Raw genomic sequence first — 27,989 nt, forward strand, 5'->3', positions numbered from 1 at the left:
CAAAAACGCCTCCAGAGACGCTTTTTAGGCCTCCCAAGGGACCAGAAACAAAGAAATAGTCTACAAAAGATGAAGTCAGGGTGAGAGGTAAACAGAAAATTCGTTGTCAGGGCGTTAATTGCACTTAAAAATGATTCCCAAGGGAGTTTTGCGACACTTTGAAATCCCTAGGGACGTAAACAAGTGAAAAATGTAGACTTCAAAAGTTGTTTATTTTTGACCAAAAAACCTGGACTAACCCCTTAAAAAAAGTCGAATTTTGGACGAAATACAAATATTTTTTTAAAAGGGAGCGGAAAATGCTCTTTTGTACGGAGAAATTCACCTATGAATATTGTAACAATAGAAAATTGTTAATGAGTTGAAAAAAGACCTCTTCGATTTTTGAAAATCGGGCCCACTTTTGCTCATTAACCAATTTCTATTGTTTCAATATTCAAAGGTGGTTTTCTCCGTTTCTGCGAGAGATCCAATCTTGACACTTTTAAAAAGTGTTGACGCCTTGATGGTCTATACATCACGCGTAAATTGGTGCGGAAAATCCCCTTTCCGTCGCAGAAATTCGTCTACGACTATTGAAACAATAGAAACTGGTTAATGAGTTGAAAAGTGACCTCTTCGATTTTTGAAAATCGGGCTCACTTTTGCTTATTTACCAATTTCTCTTATTTCAATATTGAAAGTCGATTTTCTGCGTTTCTGCGAAGGCTCTGTGCTTGGTACTTCCACAAAATGTGTACAAGGTCATAGTCTTTCCAACAGGCTTAAATGTATTTACAAAATCCTTTTATTCACAGTGAAAATATCGTATAAATGTCGAAACAATAGAAATTTGTGAATGAGTTAAGATGTGACCTGTGCCATTATTTTAAGTTTGACTCGTTAAGAAATTTCTATTGTTTCAATTAAAAAGCGATTTCTTCGTTTCTACGAGAGCTCTAAGCTTAACACTTCCTCACAATGTTGACGATGTAACAGTCCTTCTAACGCACATAAATTCTTTGGGAAAATCCTTATTTTTCAAAGAGAAATAATGAATAATTAAACGGTTGATTTAATATCATTTTTGGGTGGACCTAAAATGCAACTTGGCTCGGCTCACGTGAACTTCGTAGGGTCTGACAGCAGCGTGTTCTCATAATGAAATTCATTTGATCTGTTAAACAAGCTGAAAGTTAAGTCGTACTAAACTACGATGCTAAGCGGACTACACGACAAATGTATTCTGTTCCCAGGATATAAACAGTGGGGAGCGCGAGAAGAAAATTTGCGCTGCGAGCTACAATTTCCTCTGTTTTTTTTCCCGCTCGCAATATATTTTGTTCGTACGCCACTTTCCACATTCTAAATGCCTGGGACAGGCTAACTTATTAACTTTAAGTTCAAGTTTAATAACACTTTGCCATGTAATATTACTCAGTCTAGAGTGGGGTGTTGGGACTTACATAACTGGCCCCAGTTGTTCAAAGGCCGGATAACTTTATCCGCTGGATAAGGCACTATTCAAGGTCTAAAATATACTTCACGTTAAGCGTTGTCCAAGGTTTTCGTACACTCCCAAACTTAACTGTGGTTAGAGTGTACATATTCGCTTGTACAAGAGGAAATTGCACAGATTGAAACTGTCGGATAGTGACTTATCCACAGGATAAAGTTATCCGGACTTTGAACAACTGGAGCCTGGAGAAAAGTTGGGTAAAACTGAATTAATTGCCATACTAAGATTACTCTCCAATTTTTAAAAATCTTAAGACGATACTTGTTCAAAAAAATATAAAAGTACAATTAAAAAGTTAGACAATGAAAATGGTTCACATTGCAATTAAGTAGCCAATCAAAATATGTACATAACAAGTGATCCAAAAGAGACGTTTTGAGAGAGTAATGTAGCTATTTGCATCTTCCAGGTTAAATTTACCTCAATAGAGATTTAGAATCGCGTTTACAGCAAACGACAAACGCGAGATTCAAGTTAATGTTTTCTTTAAAAAAAAAAATACATAGATGACAACAGTGCAAAAGGATTCTGGCCTTTGATGGTAGGGCAAAACTATCGAATTATACAGGAAAACTGAAAACAGCAAGCGGCAAATGAAGGGTAGAGTAAACATGGCCGCGTACTTATTCGTATCGTTTGCCGTAAACATAATTCCAATTCTCTCTATTAACAACTTCACTAAATCACGGAGACCACATTTCCACTTATAAAACCATTTTTCTTTGTCCTTCCTTTTCTAGTAACGTGAACACTTGGCGAATATACAAAGAAATCTCCGGCCACATCACTGGTAGACTGTTCGTACTCGGTTGATCGGTTGTAGTAACAGTTGACTTTTCTAAGCCGAGGAGATATTTTCCACAGATGTATTGACATAATCTGGTTCCAGTCTGTAATCCTCAGGTTCCAAATATTCCTGAAAGAACAATAAATTTATAATTCACAACGACGTTTTTATGACTTCCATCTAAAATCAAACATAAAAAGTAAAAACTGTTACTTTAAAGGTGATTTTCCACGGGTAAAAGAGCTTGAAGAACAGTGTTTCATTAAGTATGTTTGCCTCGCGTCATTGTGAGAAGAGTGACAGTTCAACTGTACGAAACATTGCGTTTAAATGGTACTTTAACCTCGCAGCATCTTTTTAACGACGCAATTTTTATGGTTTATAGTTGCGGCTAACCGTAGATTAATCAGAGAGTATAGTTGAGTTATTTTCTTTACTTTCCGCTTTCTTACTTACTTTCTTACTTTACGTTCTCAGGATATGCTATTTGGGGGAGATTTTTCGGTATGTTATGCCAGAGCCTATAGTGTTAGGATGGAAATTGGACAAAATTCCATACTGTATAGTATCAGGGTGAAAATAAGGCCAAAATCCATAGGGTATAGTATTAGGATGAAAATTGGAACAAATATTCGGATTAGGATATAAATTTGGCCAACATCAATAGTGTATATCATTAGAGTGAAAATTGGGCCAAAATCCATAGTGTATAGTATTAGGATGTAAATTAGGTCAAAATCCATAGTGTATTACATTAGGATGTAAACTAGACCAAAAGCCATAGTGTGTAGTACTAAGATGAAAATTAGGCCAAAATCCATACGCTATAGTATTAGGATGAAAATTGGAACAAAATCCATCGTACATAGTATTAGGATGTAAATTTGGCCAATAACCAGCGTGTATAGTATTAGGATGAAAATTGGGTGAAAATCTAAGGTGAATAGTATTAACATGTAAATTACGTCAAAATCCATAGTTTATAGTGTTAGAATGAAAATTGGGCCAAAATCCATAGTGTATAGTATAAGGATGTAGATGACGCCAAAATCCATAGTGTATAGAATTGGGATGAAAATTTGGCCAAAATCCATAGTGTATAGTATTAGGATGTAAATTTGGCCAAAATCCATAGTCTATAGTATTAGGTTGAAATTAGACTAAAATCCATAGTCTATAGAATTAGGACGAAAATCAGGCTAAAATCCATAGTGTATAGTATTAGGATGAAGATTACGAAAAAATCCAGTCTATAGCATTAGGTTGAATATTAGGCCAAATCCATAGTGTATACTATTAGGATGAAAATTAGGCCAAAATCCATAGTCTATAAGTACTAGGATGGAAATTAGAAAAAAAATCCATAGTGTATAGTATTAGGATGAAAATCAGGCCAAAATCTATAGTCTATAGTATAACGATAAAAATTAGACGAAAATCTATAGTCTATAGTATTAGGATAAAAATAAGGTCTTAATCCATAACGTATAGTATTAGGATGAAAATTAGGCCAAAATCGTAGACTATAGTATTAGGATGAAAATTAGGCTAAAATACATAGTCTATAGTGTTAGGATGAAATTAGGGCAAGATCCATAGTGTATAGTATTAGGATAACAATAAGGCCAAAATAAATAGTGTATAGTATTAGGATGAACATTAGACGAAAATCCATTGTGTATAGTATTAGGATAAAAATTAGGCCAATATCCATAGTCTATAGAATTAGAATGAAAATTGGGCGAAAATCCATAGTGTATAGTATTAGGATGAACATAAGGCGAAAACCATTGTGTATAGTATCAGGATGAAAATTAGGCCAAGATCCACAGTGTATAGTATTAGGATGAAAATTAGGCCAAAATCCATTGTATATAGTATTAAGATGAAAATTAGGCCAAAATCCGTAGTGTATAGTGTTAGGACGAAAATTAGGCGAAATCCACTGTGTATAGTATTAGGGATGAAAATTAGGCCAAAATCCATAGTGTATAGTATTAGAATGAAAATTAGGCGAAATCCACTGTGTATAGTATTAGGATGAAAATTTGGCCAAAATCCATAGTGTATAGTATTAGGTTGTAAATTTGGCCAAAATCCATAGTCTATAGTATTAGGATGAAAGTTAGGCCAAAATCCATAGTGTATAGTAATAGAATGAAAATTAGGCGAAAATCCATAGTGTATAGTATTACGATGAAAATTAGGCCAGGGTCTGGTCGTCGAAAAGTTTGAAGGAACAGAAGCTTCTGTTATGGGCGTGGCTGATGTTTCCCTGATTATGCGCTAAAGATTCCTTATATTCGAACATCCTTACTGCTACCGAACCCTTGAACGTGCGAGCCCTTCATCAGTTTTTCGTATGGCAGATATCCTTACAAACATGCCACTCCCTGCTCTCCCCCAACCCCAACCGCTTCCCCTGGCATTTCACGGCCCATGAAAACCCGTGTTTAGTCTTCATAAGTGAAGAGGACCGTGTTAGGCTTTGTAGAATAAATCAATTTATCATGATAGAAAGCAAACTTACGCTTTCCTGTTTGTACATGCGATGGAGTTCGTCACTTAATTCATCAAATTTTGGTCGAGTCTTCGGATTTGCATTCCAGCAACGAAGCATCACTGAGTACCTGGCAAAATTAAAGAAGATAAGATGTATGACTACTACACTGCCTCAAGCCTACTGAATCACCAGACCAGTCATACGTCATGCAACATACAAAGATAATAGAGAGAGATTCATGATTACGTTTACGGTAAACGGCAAACGGCAGAAATGACCACGTGACCATGTCTATCTTACATTTGTCGCTCACTGTTTTCAGTTTTTCATTAAGATAACGAAGTTTTGCGTTAGCATCAATGGGCAGTATTATTTTACACAATTCTCATCTATGTGCTCATTTTTTTTAAAAAAACTTAAAAACTCGTTAATAATTCATTATCCCATTGACCTATCAAATGGTCGATAAAACATCACGTGCAGTGGTTTTAAAACCCGATAAAACCTCCTCCTTATTAGTATGCGGTGTTTAATGTTTTTCTCGTATGCTAATTTCCAATGTTCACAAAAGCATCACTGTTATGAACTCTCTTGACACACGCTTTTCCAGGAATGTTTCTGAATCCGTTCAAAAAACTCGCAGCAGGTGTTTTATCGGGTCTAAAACCACTCGGCTGCGCCTCGTGGTTTTACAGTGCAACGAGCTCAACCGGGGCCACCCGACATTGATCAGCCAATCACAGGTCACGTCTACAACAAAGGAGTCTGCCTTTGGTGGTTTGTAAACCAATCATAAACGAGAACATTTCATTAAATTTCAAAGTGTCTGTTTTATCGGTGGCCCCGGTTGAGTTTGTTGTACTGTAAATCCCGATAAAACACTGTTCTCGTGTTTTAAACATGACATAATCGCGAATCTCACGTTTGCCGTAAACGCGATTCTTAATCTCTCAAATGTCACTGATCTCGGCATAAAATAACAAACAAAAGGTGATATAGTAAGTCCGAATACATCACGTGTACGGAGACATATACTAACATATAAGGACATTGGCGTAAAAGAACTATATAATGGCCAAAATATGTTTCATTCCTTGTACTTATGTATATGGGATCCAGGGAAAGTGGAAACGATCCGTATATTTGCTTGGCATTTCCCGACGTTTACTGATCATTCTACGGACCTTAAACATCATACTAAGTCCTAATTTCGAAGAAACCCGATTTCTCAAAACAACCCGGAATGCGCAGGACAGTTGCGCAGTAGCAAAAGGAGGCACTATATAGCGAGTTTACTTACAGCGATTCGGTACAGTATCGAGGCTTGTCCAACCGACTTCCGGCTTTAAGTTTGGGGAGCAACTCACTCATAACCATTCCAGCGTATGGAGCGCAGCCTGTGGAGGAATAAACAATAATTGAGAGCAATTGTAAATAACAGCATCAGCACCATACGAACAACAAACAAACGAACAAACAACAAAATCAAAGAGGAGAAAGATCCTCGCAGTTAGTACGCAACTTAAGCAGTCGCGAAAAGAAAGCCTGAAAAAAATCAGGCTTTGATTCTTTTCCAGGCTTTCTTTACGCGACTGCTTAAGTTGCGTACTAACTGCGAGGATCTTTCTCCTCTTTGATCATTCATCCGCAGTTCAAATAAATGTTTCATAACTTCCTATTTAAAAAAAAAACCAACAACAACATCACAGTCGAGGACGAATGAAAAAGTAAAATAGAAACAACGTGCTCACCTCCAGTTTCGATTTCCCAAAGAAGTACACCAAATGACCACCTAAAAAAACCCAAGGAAACTTGGCATTCTGTTTTGATTTTCAATTGTGACATTCTTCTTACTTTATTTTACCTTAGCATCAATCAACTGGCCGGCCAACGAGCCAGTCAGTCCGCCAGTTAGTCAGTCAGTCAGTCAGTCAGTCAGTCAATGAGCCAGTCAGTCAGTCAGTCAGTCAGTCAGTCAGTCAGTCAGTTAGTCAGCCAGTCAGCCAGTCAGCCAGCCAGCCAGCCAGTCGGTCAGTCAGTCAGTCAGTCAGTCAGTCAGTCAGTCAGTCAGTCAGTCAGTCAGTCAGCAAACCAGTAAGCCAATCAGTTAGCCAGCCAGCACAGCCAGTCAGTCAGTCAGTCAGTCAGCTAATCAGCCAGCCAGCCCGTCAGTCAGTAAGCCAGCTTGTCAGCCAGTAAGGTAGTCTGTCACTTAGGCTGTCCGTCTATCAGTTTGCGTGTCTCAATAAAACAAGACAGGAAGGAGGAATAGCAACCACTTACACATCACTTTGACTGGTATAAATGCCTTGTTCGAGAGATTCCACTGCCATCCACTTAGCTGGGAGTTTCCCCTGTAAGTAAGACAAGAAATAGATTGAAAAAAGAAATATTTCATCAGAAGAGTTAGTGACAAAAATTCCCCGGCCCCAGAAGAAAATAAAAGAGTCCGGTCTAGATTGGGTTAAGATGACATTAATTGCGACCGTCCCGGAAAGGTCCTTATCAAATCTTACCGCAGTTTTCTTCTCGTAAACGTTATCGGTGTAGATATCACGTGAAAGACCAAAATCAGACACTTTAGCCACCAGTCCTTCTCCGAGAAGTACATTTCTTGCGGCCAGATCTCTGTGAGCGCACTGCAATTTGAAAGATGAAACAAATAAACAAACAAACAAACAAAGAAATAGATTCACAAAATAGTAGGAAAAAGAAAGAGAGGGAATAAACCAATTATTTATTGTACTATTCCAAACTACAGGCAAAGAGCTAAGTTTTAATCTTCCACGCTCCCAGTCGTCAAAGCTACTCAAGCTCATACTTCTGAAACGATCCATTTTCTTAACCCATATTATTTCTCTAACTTCACTATTGACAAATACTTCATCAAAGCGTCCTCTGACATGTCTTTCTCGACACAACAAAGCAGCGCTTTGAGACAAAAACTAAGGTAATGCTTCCTCATTTCCACCTTTAACGGCGCATTAGCCCTTTAACCCCTAATATCAAACACCAAATTCTCCGATCTTGCCCCTATACTTTTCTTATAAAAGTACTAGGGGAAAGTTATTAAAAAATCAAGAAAATTCACCTCGGGTGATCATATCCTTAATTCTCATGACCTCAGAGGTTAAACAAGGAGAAATTTGATGCTGATCACTGCTAGGCGTTAAAGGGTTAATGTGTCACTGTCGCCAAAGGAGGATATTACTATCTTCCCATCGTACCTTGCGCCAATTTCGGTAAAATGGCTTCCGGTCAGTGAGAGGAATGCGCGTGTTTGAGGCCAAGTTTGAGCTGGATTTCTTCGTATCACAAATGATCCATGGTGAGTAATTTATCTTTATTTATTTCATTTACATTCAAATAAGGGAAAGGAATATTTTTCAGAGAGAGATATTCTTCAAAACAGCAATACTTTGCGTATTGTTCGTGGCTTGTCAACCATGACTGTTGTTATTGAATATGCATGACCTATTTTGAATGCGTTATTTCGGAACTTAAACGACGAGTCAATAGGATTATAATATTCAAATATTAGCTTTTATATTTCAAAGTTTCACTGGGAACTGATCGACTCCTATTGACTCCACGTTTTCAACAAAAATTTTGAAGTTGAATGTGAGGGATTTTTGGCGTGATTTGTGTCATGATTCGACCTGTATTTATTGCTTGGGACTCATGTTCAAGCTCCTACTATTCGAGCTTTTCTTTACATGTTTTCGCTTCATGTATTTCGTTTTATTGTAGGAGCCATTACCCTCAAGTCAACATCTGAAGAGGTCGCCGAGAAAGGCACGAAACGTGCTTCAAGCGGTCGATCGATCGAACGTTTTCAAACTGTCACTGTTTGCGGCGTGTTCAGAAACCGAGCACCAATCTCCGATTTTTCAGCTCATCTGGAACGTTTACGTGCCCGAGAAGCATCTTATACTCTATAAATGGTAGCATTTCCGAAGACTGCCTGATATCGACGGCTAAATCTACCCAATTCAAGTAAATAACACTCGATTTCTCAAAAACCTCGAGTTGCCGCGTTACTATCGTCGACGGCGTCAATTGAAAAATGAAATTCACGTGGGGCCAGCTGTTTGATAATATGGTTGCTACGCGTTGCATGTCGGGAAGATAGTTATATCCTCCTTTACTGTCGCCTAAGACAGAGTATTGTTGCGTCACTTGTCGGCTACCTTCACTGCCCTCTGACGAAGGGCTAGCACTCGAATCTCTTTACGGTGGCCAAATTACCTTTAGTTATCAACTCTGTTGATAAACTAAACAGTTTTTACTCCTCACCAACTCAGAACACAGTTTCTTTTGACACCAACCCCTTACCTTCACTGCAGCCTATAATAACGCACTGATGCATTAGCACCTACAATAAAGCGTAAGTGTCTGATTTCGAACTAGAATGGCGCTTTGAAATAATATACATTTAATGTATGGTCCTGAGGAAAACAGCAAGTTTTGTTTTCACGAGAGTCCTGATGTTTCCCGGGACGAAGTCGAGGGAAACATCAGGACTCGAGGGAAAACAAAACTAACTAGTTTCTCGAGGGACCATACATTAAGTGCTTTGTTATATATTTAGGGTTTCCCTTCAACAATCACAGCAAAACAAACAAACAAACAAACAACTGAGAGGGCAACAACTGCGGAATTGTATCCCGGTCGGGACACATTTGTATTTGATCAGGGGCACGTGACCAAGAATCAACAAATCACAGTGCTCGTTTTGTTGAGTGAAAGTCCAGGTATATAACAAGTGTCGTTGTCTCTCACCTTCATTGCCGCAAGATGCTTCATTCCATTAGACACGTCAGAGGCTATCCTCAGTCTTTCCGCGGAACTGATTTCCAGCGTGTATTGGTTCATGTCATCGTAATTCTGCTTTCTGTGATCACGAAGGTAGCGAAGAAGATTGCCGTGCTCTGCAAATTCTACCAAGATCATCAGTGGTCCTGTTGGGTAAAACAGTTCGCAGGTAATAAAGGCAATAAAGTTTGAGCAGAAGTTACATTGGATAATTGAAACAAAGCAATGAACACAGCGTCACTATATCAAAAATACTGTTAGCTTTCGCAGTAGTTCGTCTTTCGTAAAAGCGAGAATTTAGCTTTCGCAGTGATTCGTCTTTCGTAAAAGCGAGAATTTCACCTCTGACAACGAAATACGAATGTTCCCAATTGTCTCGCTTAATTATTACTTGCTCTTAAAGTAAGGTGGAAACGTTTCTGAATGAAAAATTCAGTCCTTAGCTGTGGTCTTATCTTATTGATTAAAGTAAGTGTACGTAATAAAGATGATGACGATGATAATGATGGTGATGACGATGACGATGGTGTTGTACAGCCAGTGTAATAGTTAGATCAGACAAAATTTGCTCTTTTAGTTTTAGGTTCCAAAGAAAATACACTGACATATATATTTTGCCAAGCCTAAAAGCGGAGCTCCAAAATTATTTTTTAACAGCATTTCTGCTATGGTTTCTGTATGAACGTAATTTATGCGCTATTTATTTTGACCACCGTGTTAATATCCACCAAAAACTGTCTCCCGCTAACTTGGAATGGCTACTAAACATTCAACACACTTACCTCCCACTGAGCATGCGCCAATCAAGTTGACCAGATTCGGATGATTTCGCACTGACACCATAATCTCCAGTTCGTTTAGCAAATCTTTAAAATCGCTTTCAGTGGCGGCTCCTGTAACGTATTTTGAGTCGATAAAAAAGAAAACAAAAAATGAATAAATCAATCAATCAATCAATCAATCAATCAATCAATAAATAAATAAACAAATAAATAAGGACGATGCCTGCTAATACCGAGGTATCTTTGCGTGGTTTATGACTATGCGGGAAAAGCAGATCTTAACAAGGGCTTTTGGGATCCAAAAAGAAAATTGGGGTAACCACGCATTTTTTAAAGATGTGCCCGTTTAAACATGATAATACCGAGATTAACATACGTTTTAACTTCTTAACAGCACAGGGTATAATGCGACCGTCATCTTCGCTGAGTTCTCCCTTCATCACCATTCCAAATTCGCCTTCACCAAGAACTTTGCCGAGTGTGACGCGGTCACGTGGTATTTCACGCCATGAAAACGAAGCTTCAATTGCCATTGCGCTTGCTCCGCTTGGTGCTTCGCCAGGGATATGGGCATAACGATCATGGCCAAAGCTCGTAAATCGTCCGTTCGAAGCTGCTGGTTGGCTTTGCTGCAATGAATCGGAAAAGTACCAGACGAGTTAACCCTTTACAGTCTAAAGCCCTATTCACACCAGCAAAACATATTTAATTAAACCAGGTTTAGAAAAATGGAAATTGGTAACAGAAAGCTGAACCATTGGCTTTGACATAGGACTGAAGTAAACTTGGACTTATGCTTTCATTTGTGCTAAATCTGTAATCGACAAAAATCCGAAAGCAGCTTTTATGAAGGAAACAATTTTAAACTGTGTCTAACTAAACAGCTTTTAAAGGGGAAGTGCCATGGGATTTTTGAGCTCTTTTGTTTAAAATGGTGAAATAAGGTCTTCACTTAGCTACAAAATAATTCTGGAACAAAGAGAGGAAAGAAATTAACTCAATTCTTCAAAGGAACGACTCGTGATCTGTTCCAGCGCATTTTGGAAACAAAAATGCAAGAACTTGAAAAACATTAGCTAACATTTTTCAAGTTTCAATCCATTTCGACCTACTCTGTCTCTGGCCAGAGGCACTAATCGACAGTGATAATTTACAACAGAACTAGACAATTACTTTTTGTTTCTGTTCTCAAGCAGTTTAAGGCCTGGGTCAAGGGCTTTTAAGAGGAAAAATGGTTTATTCAAGAAAACTTTAACAAATTCAATGGCACTGAACTGAAATTTGGAAGATAAAAAGATCTCATCATTCTGAAAATTTCTAAGCATAATAAGTAGTGCTATAGATCACGTGACATGTCACGTGATCATTTTTGTGAAAAAAGCAAAGATTTGACAGGTAGGCGACGGTTTTAAGAGATAACATCAAACAAAAACGCGTTTCTAATAAAGATTAAATATCTCCATCGCTTCACGTTTGGAATGATCGTCCATTGTTCTCCAGAAAAAAATTATCAGGGCAAAGGTCATTTTTTAGTCCACAATTCAACCTTTGATCGTTAATTTCTCCAATTTAAAAGTTAAGGACAGTCATTCCAAACGTAGAAAGTTAAATATTTAAAATCTGCTTCGGAAACACTAATTCAGTTATCTTTATAAAGAAAATTCGCCGCCACATCGCCGATTTACGAAATTCTCATTTTTTGGTCACGTGATGTGTCACGTGATCAAAATTATACGTTTAGGCAAAAGAAAACATCAAGTTTAATATTCAGGGAAAATTTCATTCTGTTCTAGGCAGGCAAACCGAAGATATAGGGGATCATTCATGATTTCTGAACACCCATCAAACCCAGGCCTTAACCCTTTCCTGCCCAAGAGTGCCATATGGCACAAGACGCAATTACGAGCTCAGTATTTGGTCAATTTGTGTGAAATTTGCACAACCAAAAGATCTTGGAAAGATCTACAAATTGAAGGCATAAAATCATGCCCCCCTACCTATATGAGACTTGATTTACCACCCCTCAAACTTTTGGATTTTTTTTCCTTTGTACTTTAAGGGCCCAGTTGATATCTTACAACAAGCAATGCACTAAGAGCTGTACATTAAGCTATAGTTTAGGGGGATACCCAGTATATACAACGAACAGGAAAATTTTCAATGTTTTTCTTCTTTCGTTTTGGACTTTTCTCACTCTAATATGTGACCTCCTCCATCTCTGTTGGTGTGATTTAGAGCACACCCCAGAAAATACCTTTTAAATGGTATATCACATGTGGTCTCCCAGTTCATAGTTAACGATTTAGAAGAATTCGACATTTCCCTCGGGCAGGAAAGGGTTAAACTGCTTGAGTTGACAGACAAACATTTTGGGGGGTTGAAATGACATCAACTTCGCGTGATACTTTCCCTTTAAACGTGTTTAACCCTTGGTGTGGCCCAATTTTCCAAAACGCTAAAGAAAAACATGATGCTCATGTGTGACGTACCATTTAAAAGGTCTTGATGAGTGAAAATAATTAATCATAACAAGGCAACCGAAGAAAGTCGGGTCTTTGACAGAAATGGTTTTAAAACGACAAAATTAAAAAACTACAAAATTTCACTGATCAACACGTGTGATAGGTTTGCCCCCAAGCTGTGGTTAAAGGGAGGGGTTCACATTTCAGCGCATGTACATGAATCTAAATGCTTTTTTCTCTTTCTTATAAATTTTATGGCCTTAAAAATCCCACTCACATGTACTTCAGTAATCGCATTCTATAATTAGTCGAAGCAAAATGACTGATGACCAAAATTTACAGAAAAATGTTAGTGGATTGTACTCATATTGTCGATATTGAATCTAGCGTTGACCCGTAGGATAAATTCCACGGTTGATGTGTTTACAGTTATTTGCATGCGAAATAACGCAATTATATGAAAAAATTACCACCCGAGTTACCTATTCCCTTCCGAATGGTTCATAAACAACGAATTAAATTAAAAAGGCTTGAGTCATAGCGAGCAAAGGAGAAAAAGTATTTTGATTCATGGACATGCGCAGAACCGTGAACCCTCCCTTTAATTTGCAGCTTTCAAGACGTTGAACCACCTGAGATATGTTTGAGTCCATAAGTGCACTAAATAAGAATTGTAAGGGTGATACATTACATCATATATACCAGGGGATACCATTTTTTCTTTAAGTGCAAAGATCTTTCCAAGACCAGTTTGCTGCAGGTGACTAAATATTGAGGAAGTATATAGCGCTATATACATCATCATCATCATCATCATCATTATTATTATTATTATTATTATTATTATTATTAATTAATAATGCTTTGGAAATACATAGGCAAGTAAAAACTAGCGATGTAATGTTGACGTTTCGGCGACGTCATGACGTCATTCTCAAGGAATGAATAATATAAGCGAGTTCAACAGAGTAAGATCTTAGATTTACATAATATTTAAATTACTCCATTATGTAAATCTAAGATCTTCGCCGAAACGTCGGAACATTATTATTATTATTATTATTATTATTATTATTATTATTATTCACCGTCTCCACTGTGATCGGATGCAGTGGCACGTCTCCGTCTGTAGCTTGATATCCTTGCTTTTTCCTTTTCCATCTTCTATAAACAAAAACTGCTGCGATCGCCAGCATGGCCAAAATGAGAAGTGGAACAACAATACCTAATGCCAATATTGCTGGGTTTGTCTCTGTTGGAACAAAAACAAATTGAATTTCGTAATGGTGGATAAGTTTTGCGAAGATTGAAATAGTAATCTTCCGTAGATTTCATAACGTAATTCTATCTTGCAAGTACCATCCAGTTTAACGCTTTCACTCCCAGTAGTGATCGATGTGTAATTTCTCCTTACATTATTAATACATTGTCAACCAGATAGGTGATGAGAATAAAGAAAATCATCAACTAGGTGATATTGTTCAATGATGTAACACCAAATTCTGCGAACTAACTTTATAAAGAAATGTATGGCAGTTACTCAGGAGAATTAACATTCAGATCATAGGAGTGAAAGACAGCTGTAGCAAGGCTCTGGAATGGTCGACCAGCTATGTTAAGCTCTAACCATGAAAACAGTTATACTCTTTCACTTCATGAGAGAGCTCACAGGCCCTTAGTTCGAGAAATCATCTGAAGAGAACAACCATGCCAGCAAGGGAAGCATGATCAAAGTAGGCAAAACATCATTATTACATTGATTTGATGTAATGATACGAGTATGAATAAAGATGATAACGGTGATGATGATGATGATAATGATGATGACGCCGACGTTGACGATGGTGATAATAGGGAGTTTAAGAAACGAGGACGGCAACGGCAACGAGAACGTCATTTTGAAATATAACTTCTCGTTTTTGTAACTCTTTCGCAATCATTTAAATTTGTTTAACTTGGAAAATGCTGGCGAACTCTTCAGAAACTAAATTAGTATGAACGACGTTAAAGTAAGGAAAAATAAAGAAGCTTTTGCATCATACACTCCTGTTCTTGAGAAAACCTAAAATTTGGTCATTTCACGCTGTTGTTTTGCAGAGGACGGTAAAGAAATGTACCAAAGTGTAAAACGCACGTGCAGAGCGGTTGTTTTTGCTCGTTAAGCCCATTGTTTTGTGGCGTTCTCGTTACCGTTGCCGTCCTCGTTTCTTAAACTCCTTAATGACGACGACAAAAATGATGATGTTGATGATGATGATGATGATGATGATGATGACGGTGAATCTAGATTCATACAGGATCCAGCAACACAGTTCAGTGGTTTGCTCGACCACGCGACTCACCAAGCTAGTTTAGCGGTGACTTTAACACTTCGTTTTAGTTCCACAGATCTCGATCTAGTTCTGGACGAGTACAATACCTGTATCAGACTTAATAAATACCCCAAAAAGGAATATTTCTAGCTGTAGAGATTTAATGGATAACACAAGTACTTGGGTTTTTTCTTTTTTTTTTTTTTTAAACTAAAATGCTTCTATGAAATGTAAAAGTGACCAGTTGTTCTTTTTGTTATAATCTTTAACATACATGGAAAACATTAACCGGCATTAATACCAGATCAACTTTGTTTCATGAGGATGATACGACTGACAAACCTGTGGCCCTCAGATTTCGGATCAAATTGAAATTTGGAAATGTTGGTTTTTGAGGAAAACCAACGACAAACTCAACCCACATACGACGACGAGTCCAGGAATCAAACCCTGGCCACAATGGTGAGAGGCGAGTGCGCTCACCACTGCGCCATCCCTGCTCCCCCATAAGCATAAGCCCGCGGTATAGTCTTAAAAAAAAATAACAATAACATTGTAACCTACTTTTCTCTGTAAGCAGTTCAAGGCTCTCACTGGGGATTCCTCTTCCGAACTCGTTTTCGGATTTCAGCCGCACTAAGTAAGCCGTAGCATGTTCCAGGTCGGATAGTTTGTGGTTGTTTTCCCCAGTGAAGGCGAACTGCTCCCACTGCCCCTTTCCAAACTTTTTATACTGCAGCGAGTAGCCACTTATGAAATACATTTCTTGCAGTTCAGGGTGCGACCACGTGATCACAGCTTCGGATTGTGTGACATCACTGGATTTGAGATCAGCGGGTGGAGGAGGAACCTCTGATATGAGAAATTAATATAGAAGGTTGTGTCAAAATGAAAAACTATATGCAGTACATTGCATTAATTTAAGGAAAAGTTTTTTTTAATAGAGTGTCAATAGAAAAAATTCGAGTGAAGGGAAGGTAGCAAGAAAGGAAGGAAGGGAGGGAGGGAGGACGGAATTTAGGAAGGGAGGGAGGAAGGAAGGAAGGAAGGAAGGAAGGAAGGAAGGAAGGAAGGAAGGAAGGAAGGAAGGGAGGGAGGGAGGACGGACTTTAGGAAGGGAGGGACGAAGGAAGGAAGGAAGGAAGGAAGGAAGGAAGGAAGGAAGGGAGGGAGGGAGGGAGGGAGGACGGACTTTAGGAAGGGAGGGAGGGAGGAAGGAAGGAAGGAAGGAAGGAAGGAAGGAAGGAAGGAAGGAAGGAAGGTAGGAAGGAAGGAAGGAAGGAAGGAAGGAAGGAAGGAAGGGAGGGAGGACGGAATTTAGGAAGGGAGGGAGGAAGGAAGGAAGGAAGGAAGGAAGGAAGGAAGGAAGGAAGGAAGGAAGGAAGGAAGGAAGGAAGGAAGGAAGGAAGAAAGAGAGACATTAAGCAAACCTCTGAACTTAACAGTCGGCTTCACTTTAAGGCTGCCAATTTTGCCATCTTTCACATTAACTCTGAGCGTTTTACCAACTTTCTTTGCGACGACCAAGGGTTCTTTCTCGTCAGATTTATCCACTTTAACGACAACTCGAAAACGTACTTTGACACTGCCATTTCTGAAACAAAAAAAGAAAAAAAACCTTTCCTAGATCCCCTCATGACTACAGGCAGACCAAACTCAGGACATGACCATTGTCAAAATTATAACGCTTTGTATGGGAACTACAATATGTCGGATCAGATATTTTGTGTTGTGTTTTGCTAATTTTCACCAACCCATTCTCTTCTTCACCGGTGACAGTCACTTGACTTCACCTTTTAAAGGAAACAAGGTAATCAAGAAATCAATGCATTACAGTTTTCATAAAACCTTCCTATAATTTTCGCAACGGTCAAGTCATGAGCTACACCACACCATTCGCTGATTGACTTTCTGTCCGGTACACGTACTTTATTTTATTTATTGAAGTTTTTTTCTTTGTTTGTGGACCAAGCTCGTCACACAACTGGTTGAAGATAGGTCGATCTTGCTTTTTACAACAGAATGTAAGGGTAAGCTATCATTAAACGTTATTTACCAAAGACACATTAAATAAAAAGTGTAATCAGCTGAGTACTGAGAAGGACGAATACCTTAAAAAAAATCCATCTTAGTCACAAGGTCAGCGGAGAGTATCCAGTGAGATTTAAGGTATTTATTTGTGGCAACGGAGATACACACTAACTGGCGATATCGCGAAATCTGAAGATTTCAATATCGGCTCATGCCTGAATGTTATTGGTGTTTTGTTGGACTATTTTCTGCCTAAGCCGTTCCGCGAATTATCCCGTGCAGCTTATCTCGATGATGATTCAGTTGCGAGATTACAAGAATTACCAACCACATTAGTGCATGCATCGATACTGTCCTCCGTGAAGCCGCCATCTCGTTTCCCTGCGAGCATCCCATGATGCATAGGTAAAAAGTAACCCGAATTATGTACATACGGCGAACTCCTAAATGTAAACTACTGGCCGACGATTGCGGTTTGCGGTTTAAGAGGAAACCCTGATATTCACTCACACAAAACCAAGAATGTCAACTCTTTCGAATCCATCAATATCCTTGAACAACGCAGTTAGCTGTTAAAAAGAAAAAGAACAAAAAGCAATTGGAATACACTTGCACTTGGAGAAAACAAGAAAAATATAACGGGGGAGGGGAAGGAGGATGGAGAGGGAAGGGGGTGGGGGTGGGGGTAGAGGGTAATCGAATACTCGTAAAAGGGATTTCTCATACCCTGTGAGTCTCCCTAAATTACAATTACAGTTAAGGACGGTGCCTACTATTGTTACTGCGCATACGTTCTGCGCATAGTGAGATACTCGGGTTTCCTATGGGTGGTGCCTACTAATACAGGAATATTTTTGCGCGGTTTAAAACTATACGGATAAAGCAGAACTTACCAAATGCTTTTGGTATCTGAAAAGAAAATTGGGGGTAACCATGCATTTTTCAGAGATAATTAAGCTTCAATTTAGGAAAAAATCCCATATATTGCTTTATATTTTGGCGTTTTTTAGAGATATTATTGCTTAATTATCTCTGAAAAATGCGTGGTTACCCCCAATTTTCTTTTTGGATTCCAATAGGCCTTGCTAAGATCTGCTTTTTTCGCATAGTCATAAACCGCACAAAAATACTTCGGTATTAGTAGGCACCGTCCTTAAGATTGTTTTTTTACCTCTTCTTCAACCTTTTTCTCCAACTCTTGGTATCTTGTGGATGATTTGTTCTCCAATTCGTTATCAAATACTTCCTCCTCAAGAGTGATAGCAACATCCACCTCCACGATATCTAATGATGAAATTGTCAATTCAAATATTACTTTATTCTACTGTGACTCCCTTTGGGCGATAAAATGAAACATAGGCATTTGCTAGGTGTCTCACCTTTTCGGACTGTAAGGTTAACATTTCTTTCATCCTTTCCCATAACATTGACAGCAACGCACTTATAAATTCCTTGGTCATGGACACGGGTGTCGGAAACCAAAAGAGATCCGTCCTTTTGAAGTATTTTCCCTCTTGTCTTATGAGTACCATCATCAAGGACTTCGATTTCATAGATTGCAAGTGAAGCATTGACAATTTTGTCATCAGGCGTTACCCAGGTAATTGTTGGATCTGGAAGACCACTTGCGTGACACGTAAGTGTCACGTTCTCCTCTGTAGAGGATTCGATTGGTGGGTCAACGTAATAGATGGAGGGTGGAGCTGAATGCGAATGGAAAAAAAATTCAACAATATAACAAGAAACAGAAATATTGTTTTAAAATTATAACATCGCAATTTATTCCATTGCGCATATGCCACACATCGACATACAAATCCTAGCAGTATGCAGGATGTTTGTCACATGAACCCAGTTTAATGGTTGTACGTAGCTCCCACGAGTCTCCTGTAGCTCAGTGGTAGAGCATCCGAACTAGTAAGCGGAAGGTCTTAGGTTCGACTCCTGATAGGAGCACTCGGATTTCCTTTTTCCATTTGTTCGTTTCTAATATCGCTAGTTTTTATTTTAAATTGTCTAAGATTGATTTATTTAAAGAAACGAAACGAAACAACGGAACAAAAAATTTTGAACATAAACAAGCTTTTGTTGTATATATTTTGTTTCTTGAATGTATAAAACAAATAGATTCCATGTTGCTGTGTGCCTGTTTCATAAATAGATAAAAGAAGACGTCAAAATGTGGCCACTTTTTTGTTCTTACCGCATTTTGACGTCATCTGTGTTCTATAACTGAACAAACGCACGGCAACATGGAATCTATCTGTTAGATAGACCAAAGAAAACTGTTTTTCGATTTGTTAAATAACTACCATACCTTGACAAAGGAACCCATCGCCAAAATATCCGTCTAGACAGGTGCAGTTGTACGAACCGAGGGTATTGGTACATTTGGCCTTCTCGTGGCACTTGTTAAGATCGGGTGATACGCATTCATCAAAGTCTGTTTTACATAGGAGGAAAAAGTATGGTAAAAAGTGTGGTAAAACAAACAAACAAAGACAAAGAGGATCTACAAAAAAGATGCCAAGATAGCTACATTCTAGGGTATATACATAAACCGGAATCTAGCAATACGATCAACCCGTCTATATGGACACCTTATTCTTTGTGAAGGGGAAGGGTGCACCCCTTTGTTTCACCGTGCCTCGGTGCTCGTATTATGGACATCCCCCCCCCCCCCCCCCCTTCGACATGCCCTATAACACACCCATGGTAGGGCAATACAGACAAGAAGGAAAAGACAGGAAAGATTAAGATTAACCGCCTGGCTGGTAGGTTGAAAACAAACATAACAACTACAATCTTGGACAAAGCTGTTGAGAAACGTTTTGTCCACCTACAAAGTCCACCGCTACAATGATACATCGCAAACTCAACCCCCCCCCCCCCTCCCTTCGCCCCTTTTAGCGTTAGTCCGCCGCTGAAAAAAGGCTGGGTAATCGTCCGACCTTCAAAGCAACACCAAGTGACGAGGAGGGGGAGGGGGAGGTAGAGGGGGACTGCAGGTTTATTATTTGCCAGATGGTGTCTGTACAATTCGCATTTTTCTCAGCTAGTTTTGTTCAAGATTGCTGGGCCCAGTTGTTCGAAGCCCGATTAGGCTAATCCTGGATTGATGTGAACTTTGATTCAAGTTTAACCGCAAATCCGTAAAGTGCTTCCAAAAGATTTTTGGCCCTCAGTTTTGACTTAGACCTTTCTTTTCCTTTAGCTTGAAATTAGGCTTTAAAACCACTTTTGAAGAGCGAGATGAAAACCTCAATTAACTTTTAATCGTAGATTAGCGTTAATCGGCTTTCGAACAACCCGGCCTGTATAAACATGAAATCTGGAACTACACTGGCTTGAACTTCGATAATCCGAAAGTAGTTTTTCACACTGTTAGGTACAAACACCAGGCCCCGGTTGTCCAAGGAGTGGGTTACTTCATCCAGTGGATAAGTTGCTATCCAGCGGATAAAATGTACTCTAACCAAAGCTTTTGGCAAGTTTTTCACACAATCCCATACTTAAATTAGACAGACGCTTCTACTTTATACACAAATTAGTATAGGGCTATAGGGAAATTCCTGTACGCATTTTATCTGCCACACAGCGACCTATCAAGTTTATAAAATTATCCACTCTTTGAACAACTCGGGCCAGATGCCAGGGGTTTAGGAATCCAGGGCTCCACTCCAAAATACCCCACTTTGGGACCCTGAGATGCCAGAATACAAGCAAAATAGATTACCAGCAGGAGTAAGGCACCACTCTATATAGCAGCCCAGCACAATGGAATGAACTGAACTGAACTGAACTGTACCTTGTAAACGAATTGAGCTAGGATCCACTTGATATTTCCCCAATGCCCCACGGCTTAGAGTGTCATTCATAACGGAGAAAAGTCCCTGCTGATTAACCTGCGCCTGCATGTCGATCTTAACGAGCATTTCAGTAATAACACTGCCATTACTAAAAATAACACGCATAGTAATCAGTCAGAAAGATATATCTACTTAAGGATACGGGTATCTTTCAAGTAGGCTACGAACAGTCACTAATTTTCCTTAAGGAAAATAAAGCGTGCGAATCCACGCGAACGCGCGCGAAAATTGCGTCTACTCTCGGGAGGCAATTTTTACGCGCGCGTGTGGTCCGCTCGCTTTACTATCTCTAAGGAAATAAGATACTGTTCGTGGCCTATCTTTGGAGGGAAGATCATATAAATATAAGGGGATAAAGAAGAAATTGCCAGTGGTAGATTCATTTACATTTCTTTGCAAGACCTCGAGAGGTTGGAAGGCATGATGGAATTATTTGAAATCGAATTAAAGAGAAGGTACTTATTGGTGGACAAGCTACGACAAGTGATACCACAGAAGGCAGTGGTAAGGTAAAGGTAAAGTCGCACTACGAGTTTAAGTGGCTGGTCACACAGCTGGAACTTACTCCGGTTTCTGTAGCATGAAGCACTAGGAGTATTGCTACTCCCTCCCTGGATGGGATGCTAGTCCATCACTGGATACCCAGCATGAGGTGACTATGAGTATTGCTACTCCCCCCTGGATGGGATGCTGGTCCATCCCAGGGTTACCCCCAGGAGTGTGCCGTCGGTACCCATCTATACACCTGGGTGAAGAGAGACAATGTGGAGCAAAGTTTCTTGTCTAAGGAAACAACACAGCAATGAGAAGACCAATTTGGCCTAGAACCACCGACCTTCCGACCGTCCGATCGAAAGTCTGACGCGCTGACCACTACACCACCGCGCCTCCACACTAGTGCAGGATTATGTTGCAAACGACGGGTCTAGAAATAATAAGCAGCTGGACGTGGCTTATTGACATTGCCTACAATCAAGGACAAAGGGTTGGGACAAATTCGAATTTACGATGTGTTCGTACGCACGCGACAGAAAAACGGTAAGCCAGAGCGAAAATATCTGGTCACCGACCCCACCCCCATACAATGTTGAGTCCGTGTAAGGAAAATGCCACTGGGACTTCAACATTGTATGGGGGGAGGGTGTGGGGGAGTAAAATGTGTTGCAAAACAAATAACATGTCTTCTTTAGTTAGTTAACACTAAATTAGCGGTTATAGTTTATTTGTAAGATTTATTCCTAGACCTTTTGTCCTTGATTGTAGCTTAACTGTATTTAGTGGAAACAAAACGTATCAAATACACGATGGCGTGACTAGGAACAGGGCGATATTCAAAATTTTGTAGAAATCATTAAGGCGTACCTAAAACCGAGGACCTTTGCTTCTACGAAAAACTTTCCTAGTTTGGAAAGCCTGAATGTCTTCTCCATCTACAAAAGTACAAAAAATAGAAAAGTAAAAGGAATAAATAAAATAATAAATCAGGAGAGGACGTCTCGATGCCGCGCAAGATAAGTTTTTAACTTTTTTTTGGCAAGTTTTTTCGTCTTGGCCCACAAACTTGCAAAAAAAAAAAAAAAAAAAAAGAAAAGAAAAGGAAGACTTATTGTTAAATATCTATAAAGATAAAGAATTTCAAACGTCTACCTCGTTTTCCAAAGTTGCAGCAAGGTTTTTGAAGATCAGCGAGGTTCTGTCTGTAAGTTCAGGCGAAAATTTTTCATTTGTTATCGCAAACGACGTCTTGTAGTTAGTTGTTCGTCTTGACCCTAGTGCAAAGAAGGAAAAACGTAAAAGGTTAATCGCCAACTATGGAGTAGTGTAACTTGATCATCAGCGAGCATTTTAGAGAACGATGTTTTTTGAAAGCTGATTACATATATAGAACCTCAGACTCAAAACTAGTTTAGAACAACCTTGCACTGTATAATAAAACGTACCGCAGTAAAGTACTCCTCAGTAGCTTTCATTTGAATGGTCACACTTTAGGATTTCATCTAAAGACTAAAAGTTAGAACCACCTTGTACAGCATAATAAACAGCACCACAGGAAAGTACTGCTCAGTAGCTTTCATTTGAATGGTCACACTTAGATTTCATCACAAACTCAACAGTTAGAACCACCTTCTACAGCATAATCAACACAAGCCTAGGTATGTGTATGTGCTCCGTATCTTCATTTGAATGGTCACACTTAAGGATTTAAGCTGCAGCCTTGAAAATTGTAATAATGCGACACGAGGCGAAATAAATTGAAGTAAATTAAAATCATGACATAAAATTCACATCTTTTCCTTTCTTATTTTGGGTAGTCCACTGTATAGTGCTCCACCCACTTTGTCGTCAGGCATGTAAGATTGAGTCAGTGAGTGTCCATAAACAAACAGGTCTGCAGCGCGTGCACTGCACTACCCACATGTACTCAATGCGTACCTATTATTCTTTTCACTAACCTTTAGGCACCAGCTTGATTACTTGAGTTTTCCGCTGATTTGCACGACATACGTCTTCTACTAACCACACTCGCTCGAGTTTGGCCTCACTCTTGGAGCAATCCCCACTGTACTTATCCGTATGGGTGATAGTTACATTCCTTCTACACACGCTTAAATCCCTTAAAACTTCACCAGTATATTGCGGCCCAAGGTATTTCTTGTCCCTACAAAAGAGTGTAATGTCGTCTGGAAAAGTAAACACTGGGTCGCGTGGAGTGATGATGTTTATTTTCTGAGTATGCGTGATTACATTCTGACAAGAATCCTCCACTTTCCACACTCGGTCATATTCACGCTGACATTCTTGAACCTTCCGACGTGTATCCACAGGAACACCAATAGTTGTCTTGCCGCGTAGAGAACACACGCCCTGTGCAGAGTTCGGTCGCAGCGTTGGGTGAAATCCTGGTTGCTTTGGGTCGGCAACATTGGATGACCCACCGCATGAGAGTAATGGCGGCGAAACAAAATCATTTGGCATGGTAACATTTGGAAGAGGTGTGGCCAGATCTTCGTCCACCAATTCGTCACCATCATCGTCCTTGCCATTGGCTAGTTCTTCGTCTGTATTCCCATCGCAGTCGTTGTCTACTTTGTCGCCGCCATTTGTCGTCGTTTTTGAACAACTCGGATCTTTTCCTAGTTCCCTTCTCAAACCAGCTGGAAAGGAAAACAATGTCTGCGAAATCTTCCCATACAACACAGATGTAAACTTCTTTAGAGGATTGTCATGATAGATGTGGTACACACCACGTTGACTCAAATGAAGCGAAACGCTTGAAAATCCTCCCGGAAGGATCTTCCAATTCATAGGAATATTGCTAAGAGGACCCTTAACGCGAAGTTCACTTCGTAAGCTAGTCTCGATAATTACATTCATGTAAGCATCATACACTCCCTGATCGCCTGCAGCATAAACTATGTAGTCGTTAGTTGACCATTTTATTGCAGGAACCAAATTCATTAATGGACTCTGTCCAGCTCCACTAGTATACTGTACAACAAGACTCGGGTAAGAAGTAGTTATCTGCAAAGACTTATTCCACGGTGCTCGAATCTCGTATCTATCTCCTATGTTCAGCGTTTTTCTCAATTGCTTATCAATGTGAACGTCTGTACTATCCTTTGAAGCTATGACATGAAACACATCTCCGCCAATATTATCTGGTGAGGGGCTTGTAATGAAGCGATTACCCCAAACGCTCACAGGGGGGATTTGCTCCACTAGCTGGTTGCAAGGAAGTGTACCTTGGGGCTCCATAGCACACAGGTCTCCAGAAAATACAGCTACTGCTTTCGAGGACGTCACGGTTGTACCACTGAGATCAGAATCACCTAGCACTTGGAACACGTCCAGGTCATTAAGCGTGGCATTTATGAAGTCGCCGTTCAAATATTCTTGTCCGCCAAACATTACTCTTCCATCTTCTGGTAACTTCAGCCTAATAGAGACCTTAGTGTTGTCCTCTGTTGCTGTGACTTGCACGACAGCGTTAATCGCAGGTTCAAGCGTTGATACAATGTAATACTTGCCGAGGAAATCTACAGGCAATCCAAGGAATCCCTCGCCTTTGCCAGAATTTGTTTGAAGTCCGTACACGGATATGGGTTTGTTTGCAGTGATACGGACGCCTTTGTTTTGTTTTCCCGTGAAAACCTTCATGCGTGTTTTACCAGGCAGTGGGATTCTGCTAACATTTCCAGCGCTCACGTTGTGCTGCTGATCCGGCTGCTGATGTAAGAATGGAACGCGAATTCGTACTTCAACGTCTTCAAAAGAAGAAAGGAAAATGACATTCTCTCCGGTTAATGGCTGCCGGGGATTTTGCGCGATGTAACTAATGACAAATTCTTTTCCTCTGTGATCAATGACATCTGAAACCGGACAGAAATAAATAAATAGATAAATAAATAAATAAATAAATAAATAAATAAATAAATAAATAAATAAATAAATAAATAAATAAATAAACAAACAAACAAATAAATAAATAAATAAATAAATAAATATATGCATGAATGGACGGTGTGGCGTTACTAAAGTTACTTCTCGTGACGATAACACTAGGCTCGATTACCAACCGTTGTTCGGGAAAATGAGCCCGCGCTCACAGGGGAGGAAAGCCTGACCCGACGGAGCGGCGGAAATCGAGCCTATACCACCACGCAAACGCTTCTAGGCGGGCAGGATGAAATTATTCCGTACTTTTGCTTGGGGTTAAAAACTGAAACGGCCCTATAATGTTTCCTTTCACATGTTTTCCTCAAAAGAGCAAGACATGCCGACCTTTGTCTCGTCACGCGTGTTGCGTGACGAGGCAAAGAACGACTGCGCGGGAGACTAGCCTGCGTTGCAGTCGGACTTGTCACTATGTATGGACTGTCTGCGACGCGACTCAATTTATGAAAATAAAACTCATAGGCCTGTGACGTTTTAGTTTAATTACGTAATTTTTTAAAAGGATTGTTGAAACGTGACAGTATGTTGTGATTTTCGCTCGAGAGATCGGAACTGTGTGATCACATTCTCCAGAAGCCCGATGGTCGATTATTGTATTTGGGTAAAGCGTGAATCGTGTATGAACATGAAAAACTACACCGCCGTATGAACCCAAATTTAACGGGAGGGTTCTACGGTTCGACAAATGTGCATGAATCAAAACTGATACTCTTTTCGCCCTTCCCAGCTATGACCCAAACCCACTTTTTTTGTCGGGGGGAGGTGGGGGGGGGGGATGTTTACAAAATTTTACGGTTGATGACTTTTTAGGGGATTGCACTATTGCACATGCAAATACTTGTAAAATCATCAACCGTGAAATAATCCTACGGGCCAACACTAAATTCAATATCTACAGTGTCGTTGTAATCCGCTTACATTTTCTATGAATGTTGGTCATCCGCCATGTGCTTGGACTAATTATAGTACGCGATTGTTGAAGTACGTGTGAGTGAGATTTTTAAAGCCATAAAATTGACAAGAAAGAGAAAAAAGCATTTAGATTCATGCACACGCGCCAAATGTGAAATCCTCCCTTTGATTAATCAAGCTCGAAAAGACTAGACTTTAATTTCAATTATTTGGTGCACGGTAAGTGCAATGTTTGAGTTGTAATTTCCTCTCCGGGAATCTTTTTCTCCGTTTTTGCTACCTTTTCTGTATACCCGCCATGTAACGGTCATTTAATTAAGAATCGGTCTAGGATAGCTAGCGATATAAAGACGTGTTTGACTACAATTATGCCGTATGTTAATTTCATTTTACCAATAAGCCTAAAATGATGGAGCAATGTGTTACACTGTATGTTCACGTTGTTTATTTTTTACAAGCCGCATCTTGTTTTCATGAGAAAACTAAAAGAGCGCGGAAATACAACTAAATGAATGGAAAGATGGTAACTTCAAAATACATGCAAGCGAGCGCGCACATTTCACGCCTGAATGATCACGCAGTGATAGAATCAGTACTGTTTGAGAGGAAATCACTTCTGCTTCTGCTTGTTTCAAAATTTAAATAACCACTTCATCTGTTTCATTTTTGCACACGATTTTGAAAAATAATCAGCTGAAGTCATCCCAAACTAAAATTGGAAACGGCCATATGACTGTGGCTGAAACAGACCAACATTCCATCACATACGCACGTAAACTTCCGCACGTTGACATCCCGTTTGGGAAACATCACCGCTGAAACATTCGATATGCTTCGATATTAAAATCTTTTTAAATTTTGAGCGTAATGTTTTCCATGAAAGATAACCAAGTAAAGTAACACGTAAACCAAACGAGTTTAGTTTCAGACGTCACCGAGGTTGCCCTGTGCTCTCTTGTTGATAAATTCATAAACTTGCATGACAGTCTTGATAATTATAAATAAGCAACGACTGAACGAGTCTGGCAAAAAGTCACGAGTAAGAAAACTTTAACTCAGTCGATAATACCAACACCCTAAAAGATTTTCATAAAGGTTTCTAACAGCACATGAACGGATACGTGAAGAACATGCTCGACTGTCCGTGCCAATGTTGTTTTTACAACGATTGCCAAGCCGTGGATCCGATGTCGCAATCGTAATAATATGCACAATAACTCACCTTGATAACTGCACTTCAAAGCCGATGCCAACAGAAATATGACCAAATACATCCCTTCATAAGCCATGTCTTCTGTTCAGTCTCGCTTCAGACGCTACAGTTACTGGAACAGAACGGTCGAAGCTCTTGCCGACACAAAAATGGCAATGGTGGATTTCAAGACAACCGGATATGACGATTGCGATTAAACGCACAAAGGTCACCAGATGAACAGGAAGGTGAAAAAAAGCGTTGGGAGCGTTGATGCTCCGATCCGATGGGTTAATGGAATAAATATCAAAACAGGAAAATGAAATCGATCTTGAAGATCATAAAGTATTTTTGGATCCAAACTGTCTAGA

At 39.5% G+C, this 27,989-nt stretch overlaps 1 protein-coding gene across 1 annotated transcript; it reads right to left on the reverse strand.

Moving 5' to 3' along the window:
* Positions 1-769: 769 nt before the first annotated feature.
* On the reverse strand, positions 770-27,836 carry LOC146475366 (uncharacterized). Its single transcript, XM_085115762.1, has 21 exons — positions 27,649-27,836; positions 23,513-25,429; positions 22,707-22,828; positions 22,422-22,489; positions 20,999-21,147; positions 19,508-19,633; positions 18,570-18,893; positions 18,362-18,474; positions 17,701-17,759; positions 16,590-16,753; positions 15,724-16,011; positions 13,936-14,099; positions 10,762-11,014; positions 10,386-10,496; positions 9,571-9,749; positions 7,305-7,427; positions 7,072-7,142; positions 6,540-6,580; positions 6,089-6,185; positions 4,816-4,915; positions 770-2,414 (listed from the first exon to the last, which is right to left on the reverse strand). Exons 1-21 carry the CDS (start codon positions 27,713-27,715, stop codon positions 2,337-2,339), a joined length of 4,614 nt encoding a protein of 1,537 aa, XP_084971888.1. The 5' UTR covers positions 27,716-27,836; the 3' UTR covers positions 770-2,336.
* Between the last annotated feature and the right edge of the window lie 153 nt (positions 27,837-27,989).

This window comes from Pavona decussata, unplaced genomic scaffold, assembly GCF_977016875.1.
Source record: "Pavona decussata unplaced genomic scaffold, jaPavDecu1.1 SCAFFOLD_84, whole genome shotgun sequence".
Lineage (NCBI taxonomy): Eukaryota > Metazoa > Cnidaria > Anthozoa > Scleractinia > Agariciidae > Pavona > Pavona decussata.

Coding starts and splice junctions, on each gene's coding strand:
- LOC146475366 (XM_085115762.1), bottom strand. CDS start 27,715: ATGGCTTATGAAGGGATGTATTTGGTCATATTTCTGTTGGCATCGGCT. Junction 17,760..18,361: donor AGAAAAAGGTTGAAGAAGAG/GTAAAAAAACAA, acceptor TCTTTTTAACAG/CTAACTGCGTTGTTCAAGGA. Junction 7,428..9,570: donor AGCATCTTGCGGCAATGAAG/GTGAGAGACAAC, acceptor TTCAAATTGCAG/TGCGCTCACAGAGATCTGGC.